The following is a 9,572-nucleotide window of genomic DNA, read 5'->3' as shown; positions in this document are numbered from 1 at the left end:
AGAGGAGAAGAGAGAGGTAGTGGGCAGCAAAGTGGCCGCCTGGGAGAGGAGGTCACCGACTGGGGAGATGAACTCGTCACGCAGATCCTCAGCTTCATCGTCTTCATCATCAGCCTCTGAGAAGGAGGAAGCTGAGGCTGAGAACAATGGCATCAAGGTCACACTTTTCACTAAGGTAAGGGGTTGGATTGACGTCATGAGGTAATCTGATTTTATGCTGCACTGATTAAAACAGCAGTGATTGGTGTTATAAATGTATCTGATAAGTTTAACATTAAGGTTAGGACTCTCCAATATTATATAAAACATAAATTCACTTGACCACATTAAGCATCAAGCTCCTTGGTAAAACACCATCTTATCTAAGCTCATTACTTACCATTCATAACTCCACCCCTACTCTTTGTTCCAACAGTTTCATTCACCTCCTCATCCCCAAAGTTCGTACCACTCTCAATCGATTCTCATTTCAGTTTTCTGCTGCTAATGACAGGAACATTCTACAAAAGTCTTTAAAACTCTTCTCATACATATCACTCTTGTCTATTTTTTTTAAAAGTCTTTGTGTATTTTGTTTTTGTAATGCTGTCTGATTTGCTGTATATGTAACCTGTTGTTCATCTTGCTGTATGCTGCCTCTTGAACAGGTCGAAAATAAGAACAAATTCTCAACTAACTTACCTGGTAAAATAAAAGTTAAATTAAAAATAAATAAATAAAATGCACAGGTCAAGACACACACACACACACACACACACACACACACTCCCAGTTTTATCAGACTTTCTAGCAACATGCAGGCCTCATAAACCCCAGTCATAATTACATTCCTATCAGATGAACCAGTGTGCAAGGTCAGAGAGTATCTCCTTATATGTGTACATGTGGACTCTGATTGTGATCTGTCACTTTATGCTCCATTGTTTGGGCCTCGTGTTCACCTCACTGTACTGTTCACACACACACACTTCTATTTATAGTTTGTCAGTCATTTCTATGTGTGTGTTGGACGATGTTACTCTGCTTCTAAATATAAGTTAACTTGAACTGACAGGAATGTTCTGACTCAGTACCGGGATAGTTGTGGACGATTCCTATGGCCATGTGAACACGCATGAGTGTGTTACAGTAATCATGCTGTAACACACTCACTATACTGAATGAAAACATCTAAGTATAGTGCATTATAATATAAAGATGATACATAATAATGTTACATAACACACACTGAGTTAATAACACAGTCAGCACGTTTGACGCTAAAGTCCAGTTGTACTGGAGCTGGCAGGGGTCATAAATGTTACACAAATTATAGCAATATAACTCTGAGGGACTACAAAGACCGAAGTCTAGCACCAAAGTATCCACAAGCCGAATGATTTTTATGCTAAGACACTTGAATATATTAGCTTTAATGCTGTAAATGATCAAAAAGTGATTAGTCTATTTATCTTTTCTAGTTTATTTAATGTCATTTTGTGTTAATTGAATTTAAAATGCCACTTTAAAGTTGAAAAAGTTCTTGAAACCAGACCTAAAATGACAAGTTGAATGAAGGAACAACTTCACTTAACTCAATAAAGTAATTTTTTAAGAAACAAAACTGACATTTAAGCGGATTAAAACTATGACCTGGGAAAATGTGTTTTATGACTTGAATTTAATCCAAGAAAAACGTAAGGCAACACAATCCCTCTGGCAAACAAGTGTTAAAAAAAACTCATTGAGAAATGGCAGAACATTTCTCCAGAAACAGATTGGATTAATTCTGTTATGAAAAATAAAGCTGAAAGTACAAACTACTAGGAAAAAGCTAAAGCTAAGTGTCAGCAATTATATATAATAAACAGTCTGTATTTGAAAAAAAAAGTACATCATACAAATATCATATATGATGAAATAGAAAACTCTTCATAAAGGGATAAAGAAAAGTCACAAATACATTTTTTCTTTTTTGTTGTTAAAAAATGCTCCATAACTTCCTAAAACAACTGCAGTTTTCATTAAATGTCACTCAGTAGTTGGGGGTACGTAGAGGTTTTACTGAGAATGATGTTAATCTTTGGATAAATTTATGTTTAGTGTAACTTTGGTGATGTTTGATAGTAGGATCATTTCATTCTAGGCTTTAGCGCTGGTTGGTGTTGCTGTTTTTTGTGCAATTTTTTTAGGGCAAGTAGAAAAATATAAATTTCACTGGCATTTAGCTGCTGAAGCCTGCTCAATGTGCTGCCGTGATGAAAAACTACGTGTATCCGAGCTGCCAGTAAACATCAAACACACCCCACCCATCACATATGACCCCAGTGAGAACCTGAACCTCCTACAAACTCTCTGAGAGTTTGACGTCACCCTGCGGGGAAAGGCCAAGTGGGTGCACCCAGACGGACAGCGTGGGACCTGATGGGTGCTGATGAGTCTGAGGAGGTGATTCAAAGTCATCCGCTCATTGTCAGTCACAGTGGAAGAGGTGGGTGGTGTACGGCACCCTTGGGTGACTTGCTCTGCCCTTTCCCTGCTGACCCCCCTCCCGTCCCGCCCCACCACAGGGGGGTTATTTTTGTCACGCCCCACCACTGAGGCCTCGGGTACAAACTGAACCCCTCACGCTCCCTCTCTCCCTCCCACCCAGTGTCACACTCACCCTGCATTCATCCTCAGCTGACAGCCTGACAGCGCTGCTATGGGACCGAGCTGCTTTCCCCGACTGGACCTGGGATAGAAACTCACACAGCTCACACACAAACAAACACACAGACACTGTAGACACAAAACACACAAACAAAGCGCTTCTTTTCTTGACCATGACGGATACTGCAGTCGAGGAGGACAAGGACCCTGATATTGAACTATTTGTCAAGGTGGGGCTCTGAGTGTGTGTATTTTGGTCCTGTGTGACTTCTAAATCTAATTTTTGTGTCAATTTTTGCAATCTCACCAGGCATTCTGCTCATAATAGTTGTTATTTAAGTCAAATTTAAGCTGCATATGTACACTTTACCACCAGATTCTGAGCTGTGTTGTGGGCTGGCGGCTCCTTTAAGCGTGTGCATGCCATGTTGTTGTTGTTGCATGCTGATTTTTCCGTGTGTTAACCTGACACCCACGTGCACAGACAATCTCTCTCTTTCTCTCTGCCACTAAATTATTACTGGGGCCCTTTCAGTATTGAGAGCAGCAGCTTTAAATAATCTAAGGTTAGGATACAGTAAGTGTGGGTCTGTGTGTGGAGTTATATCTGTGTGTATTAATACACAATGTTCAGCATGTGGTCAAATGAGGGGAAAAAGAAAAGCAAACCAAATTTGTATGTCCCATTGAAAATATCAGACAAAAGGTAGATACATTTATAGATGATATCTTTTAAAAGTCCACTGATGCCTCAACAATCTTTTGAAATGTTCTATGCTCAACTGTTGTGTTTTTGTAGGTTTAAATATGCATGCTCTCCCCAACATAATGATGCTATTCACCAGGTTGAGGTATTTGTCCTATGGATAAGCCTTTGTTTTCTTCCATTACAGCATAAACATGTGTCTCTAAGTGAATATAACCAATACAAATAGTTGTACTTTAAATATTTGAGTGGGACAGCCTAATGAGTCTGCTGTAGCTCATTAGGCAAGTCATATATATTTACATAGAGTGAAAATCTACTCCTTTTTTGAACTGAGTCTAAAAATAATCTTAAAATATCTAAAGTGTGACAATTTTGAAAATATATTGTTTGATGAAAAAATGGATACCACTTGTCAAAATACAAAGCGAGAGCAGGTAACTATTTAGCTTAGCTTAGCATCAAGACTGCAAACAAGAGGACGGCAGCTAGTTAAAATGGCTAGCCATTGTCTGTTCAAAAGTTAAAAAAACAAAAAACAAAAAACAAAACTTTAAAATTTAACTCTCAGACTTTAGATTAAAATATTAAATCTTATTCATTTAGTTTTTAAAAAAAACCTCTCATCTGCAGGTTTACACCGGTTATGTTAGGATAGCAATTCTGATCCACAATACAAAATGCATCCTTTTCACAGGAAAAGGCTGCAAAGTTGTGAAATTATTCCATTCGTTTGGCAGATTTTGCCACTCTAGGAATGTAGAAAACAACTGGAGCTTGGTGTTTAGTGTTTGCACTGGTGTATTTCAACCCAAACGTTGATTGTTTCTTAACTTAACCCTGTAGCTTTGAGCTGTTAGCTAAACTGGACAAAGTGTTTCTGTAGTGTAAACAAAAGCAAACTGTGACTGTATATAAAAAAATAAACACTGAACAAACTTTTTCTGTGTAAAAAAAGGCTTCAAAGAAACAAAGAAATCTCACATTTTTTTAAGAAGTTATTGTTTTTCAAAAAAGGGATCACTGTAGGTAGCACACATTTTGGTGAAGACTGTATTGCTTTATGCTAAGCGAACTAGCATCTAGCTGTACCTTTTAGTATTTTGCAAGCCTGAGCTCCTTTTGTTGACCATTTTAAGTATGTGCTACACAATACTATTGCTTAGCCAATCACTTCCCTTACAACTGATTTAAAACAGCCACATTCCTAATGGAAATGTAACATTGAGTGATTTTCTAATTGTCATAGATGGCAGCAGCATGAAAATGTAAAAATGCTTCATTCAGCACCACATAGTTTGCTTATAGTCCACTAAAACATATGTTACGGATGTTTTCTGTAATAAATACAATAAATCCGCACTTGCTTCTTCAGGAATCCTCAAAACAAGGCAGATAAACATCTATTGCATGTATACTTTTGGTGAAAGACACACATCATGGTAGGACAGTGGGTTATATGACTAATACATAGGAAGTGCAACACTATGTAGGAACTGGAGGTCCAAATGGGCAGTGAGGCAGCAAATGGAAGCACTGTGGATTATTCATGTTGGACTTGGGGTCTTATTACAGTGTCCTGTTGCAGCTTTGCGCACACACACACGTATACACACATACACACACATGCGGATTCAACCAGCACGTTTGATCCTATGTACACGAACCCAACCCAAACAGTTCAAAATAAAGGCACTGATTCCTCTTCATGTGTACTGTCAGTGATTTGAGTAATTGATGCAGCGTTCGGTCAGTCAGCGGTGTGTCAAGGCTACGTGTTTGTCTGCATGACAAACAGACACACGGGACGATTTGTACGCAGTCATAAAGTACATTTGTGTGCAGTCTTAGTCACTTACCGTGTGTGTGTGTGTGTGTGTGTGCAGGCTGGAAGTGATGGGGAGAGTATTGGAAACTGTCCTTTCTCCCAGAGGCTCTTCATGATCCTGTGGCTGAAAGGAGTCGTCTTCAATGTCACCACTGTTGACCTAAAGAGGTAAAAATGCTATTTTATCATAATTCTTTCACATTAAAATGCTGTAAAAGACAAGTCTAGAAGATGAATGAATGCAAATTTGCTATTCATATCAGTAAGACATATGAAACTGTATTTCCAGGATCAATTTGTTTACATGTTAGTCAACTGTTTGCTGAAGTTTTACATTTAGGCATGACACAATTATCAGTTTACAGTAGATGTTTCCCTTAGATAAACAGGTTGGCTCAAGATTTTTAACTACACTGACAGTTTATACAGGAACTATATATGTCCAAACACCTGATACACACTTCCATACTTGTTCTTGTATGGTATGCTAGCTTATTCATTTCTCAACAAAATCTTTCTACATTGTACAGTGAGGAATTGAGGGTTTTTTTTTTATAATCCTAAATTACATAATTGTACTCTTGCCCTTAAAATAAATCCACATATACTTGCCTATTTAATTATGTGGAAAAAATGCCCTCAAAAACTGCTCCTTGTGGCTTTTCAAAGTGTACATTTCTTAGCAGATGTGCATAAACCTACACAGCAGCACTTTCGGCTTTAAGACGTGTTTAATTATCCTCTGACTCCAAGTGCTGCTTTGAGAAATACTTGACAGTAATAAACAAACTCTCTGCAGTTCACACTGAAGAACATTTAATTGTTATGGAGAAATGAGTTGCATTATGCGATCATTAGTTCACTGCAAACTATAATGTTATCACTGGCAAACATATGTGTGGAAGAGATTATTAAATGATTCCACTTTGATAAGGAAACCAGTCGATCTCTACAACCTGGCACCGGGGACACACCCGCCCTTCATCAGCTTCCAGGGAGAGGTTCTCACCGACGTCAACAAAATAGAGGAGTACCTGGAGGCTGAGCTGTCTCCACCAAAGTAGGCTTCACACACAAAACACACAAATGGGATGCGACAACAGGGCGGCCGACACCCTGACATCATGTTAACACCTTGTTCCTCAGGTATCCCAAACTCGCTGCCAGGAACCGTGAATCCAACACAGCAGGAAATGACATCTTCGCCAGGTTCTCAGCATATGTCAAAAACACAAGGCCAGATAAACATGATGGTGAGGATGCTATCTGGAAACATTAAAATCTGAACAGAAGCAGTAGTTTAGCATCTTTAACGATCTGTGTTTTGTGTTCCAGCGTTGGAGAAGAGTCTGAACAAGGCCCTGGCTCACCTGGATGAGTATCTGATGAGTCCACTGCCTGAAGAAGTTCAGTCTGGGCGCCACAGCGGTGATGGAGAGTCCAACCGCAAATTCCTGGACGGAGATGAGCTGACGTTGGCTGATTGCAATCTTCTCCCCAAACTTCATGTTGTCAAGGTAACCAGCTGTGGAGCAGTTTCTTTCCTTTTGGTTAATTTGATCACAGAAATTGCTAATACCTTGTTTTTGGCAGGTGGTTGCAAAGAAATACAGAAAATATGACATCCCGTCTCAGTTCAGAGGTGTGTGGCGTTACCTTGGCAATGCCTACGACCGAGACGAGTTCACCAACACCTGCCCAGCTGATGCAGAAATCGAGCTGGCTTACAGGGACGTAGCCAAGAGGCTGGGGAAATGAACGCACCTCAACCACAAGCACTAAAATACTTTTGTCTCTATTTAAAAAATCAATTGAATCAAAGTCTTGACACACGATGTGTCATTTTAAACACTAATAGGGCTATAGTAAATATTGCTAAATATTCCGAAATGAGTCATCACAAGTCTGATGCCTTGAAAACGGTTAAGACTGTGATGATTATATATGTGATTTTTCAAAACACAAGGTGATTTTTATTTATTAAAATAAATGTTGTTAGTTTGCAGTAGACCATAAGCTAAATTCCACCTTTAAACAACAACTGTCAAATCATGCATTAGGAACCACAGCAAGGATTTTTCACTAGGGTGAATCTGTTTATATGGAGCTGTAATAGGAGAAAAAACGTATGCAAAGAATTTGGAATATCATCTGTGTACATCTTTGCAATTCTTTTTTCAACTTACATTCTAAAAAAAGAAAATCTAAAGAGAAAAGATCTTCCTTATCCATTTCTTGTTCATTTTTCTTGTAAATTGACAAATGTTTGTCAGTTTAAGATGTTCTTGTTCATACTTGCAAGCACAAAACACAGAATTTAAAAAAAATAATAATGTCGATAATTGCTTTTGTCTACAAGCCTAATTTTGAAGCTACAAACATACATGAACAAGTTAGATTAAGTGGGGGAAAAAATGATAATGAGCCCATCTTTCATTTGATTAACTTTAATGATGCAAATTAAACAGAGAACTGCAAAGTGGTAAAAGAACAACACAATTAAATAAAAGTGTAAAGAATCACTTCAAATTTGTTTTTAACTACTTCAACCTGTGCTGTAAATGTTAGCATGTCTTGCTAATTAGTAATTAGCTTACTTCCTTATCAAGTGTTGCTAAAAAGCCAAGAAGCAGGACATGAGCTAACTTAACTAGCTGCTGTCTTTTAGCATAATGTAGCACTGAAGTGCACATTAAAGATGTCTCTGTTGATTCTTGTTTATAAAGAAATGACATAGAAACAAACTGAGAAAGCATTTTTAAGTAGCTTGTGAAGCTAAAGTTAGCTTACTCGGCTAGCTTGCTACAGCTACAGCTAGCTGAGTTAGCTAATTTTAGCTGGAAACAGTTGGAATTTTAGTTGGTTGAACTGACAGCAGTTGGACAGGAATTTAAAATAATATTTTCTTTATGTCTATTTGTAATTAGGAACCCACGTTTTGGAAGAAATGGGTACATTTAGGAAGATGGGTGTTAGCAAACAGTGAAAACAGAGGTGTCAAAGTTGGAGGAGAGAATACAGTTTTGCTAATGAAGCTAGTGCTACAGGTGTATTTTTCCAATCTCTAATGAGGTATTATCCACTCACTAATTAAATTCTAACTATTTCATGTCATAAATGTCCTTCACAGGAATGATAAGATGCATAGAACAAGGTCTGATTATGTTTTTTTCTTTTTTCTGCATTTATGTATGATTTGGATTAATGTATTTCCACACTGCAGGATGTTATTGGAAAGCACTGGTAGGAATGTGTTTCAGCCAAAGTCTTTTACTGCTGCAGTGTCAGCTTGGTAGACTTCAGAGATGTGGTGTCTCTTTTCCTAACGAGGCAATGAACATTTTATTTGACTTGTTAAATTTTGTGTTTCACATTTCCTTTTGAAGTTACAAATCTCTTTCTGTATTTTTATAGCCTCCCAACACAGTTTACAGCCCACAAGCTATACTGTCAGTCCTTATCTAAAAAGGCCTGTCTTAGTATTTCAGATTAAAAGCATACATTCAATCTGAAAATTTGTCTCAATGCAATCACCAAAAAGATAATGTAACCATCCAGTTGTTGTATTGTCGTGTGATTTAATGCACACTGATGGTAGTGAATGTCATTTTAATTACGAGTGCCTTAGTGGGAATCAAGCTCCCCTCCGCCTTCAGCTCTTTATGTTTGTACAGTAAATTATGTTTAAATATAATAAGAATGTGAATTTTCCAAAGGCTTTTCCTGCTCTGAGTGAGATTGATATGTCTGTATATGATCAGCAGCTTTATTCATAATCTTTTTGTTGATTAGAACCTCGAAGCCACTGTGTATACTGTGTTGCTCATTTGAATAATAAATCTATTTTCTCAAAGACTGAGCTCGAAGGCTGTGGTTTTTCAATGGAAACTGATCTTTGCATACATTACACTGACGTGTGAATGTGGTGTGCCCATGCAAAAAAAAGTGGAGAGAGACGCAAAACCGCCTTCAAGTATGTTGATTTGTGGATGAAAATGCGTGTTATCTTAGGTGTGTTGTGCAAGTAAATCCACCCTCTGTTCTTATCCAAACTTCGACCTCATCTGCACATATTTCACAAGATTAAACCACGTGATCAATTACAGCTAAACAACCTGTCACAATTAGCCCTTCATCTCTCATGATCAATAAACTGAAAAAAGGCGTTGCTGCATGTGCACACAGCTTTCTGTCTCCCTTTTATTTTTAGTTTTTGTTATCTCCTTACAACAGGACCCTGCTCTCAGCCTATTTTCCACCCTCTGCTCTCTTTCCTGAAGGTGGGAGTACTACCACTACACGTTTATCGATTTTTATTGTCTGAAAACTCTTATAAAGATCTGCTTGAGCTCAAGATTCTAATTACAGGTTACCAGCTCAGTCAGAAAATGCACAGTTTGCAACACT

At 38.0% G+C, this 9,572-nt stretch overlaps 1 protein-coding gene across 1 annotated transcript; it reads left to right on the top strand.

Moving 5' to 3' along the window:
- Positions 1-2,637: 2,637 nt before the first annotated feature.
- Positions 2,638-9,020, top strand: LOC110953618 (chloride intracellular channel protein 5-like). Its single transcript, XM_022197717.2, has 6 exons — positions 2,638-2,861; positions 5,224-5,333; positions 6,100-6,225; positions 6,312-6,418; positions 6,501-6,682; positions 6,759-9,020. The coding sequence occupies exons 1-6, from the start codon at positions 2,805-2,807 to the stop codon at positions 6,921-6,923; spliced, it is 747 nt and encodes a 248-aa protein (XP_022053409.1). The 5' UTR covers positions 2,638-2,804; the 3' UTR covers positions 6,924-9,020.
- The last annotated feature ends 552 nt before the right edge of the window (positions 9,021-9,572 follow it).

This window comes from Acanthochromis polyacanthus, chromosome 22, assembly GCF_021347895.1.
Source record: "Acanthochromis polyacanthus isolate Apoly-LR-REF ecotype Palm Island chromosome 22, KAUST_Apoly_ChrSc, whole genome shotgun sequence".
NCBI lineage: Eukaryota > Metazoa > Chordata > Actinopteri > Pomacentridae > Acanthochromis > Acanthochromis polyacanthus.
Note: the sequence above shows the minus strand (reverse complement) of the source record. Positions and strands in the feature narration are given on the sequence as shown.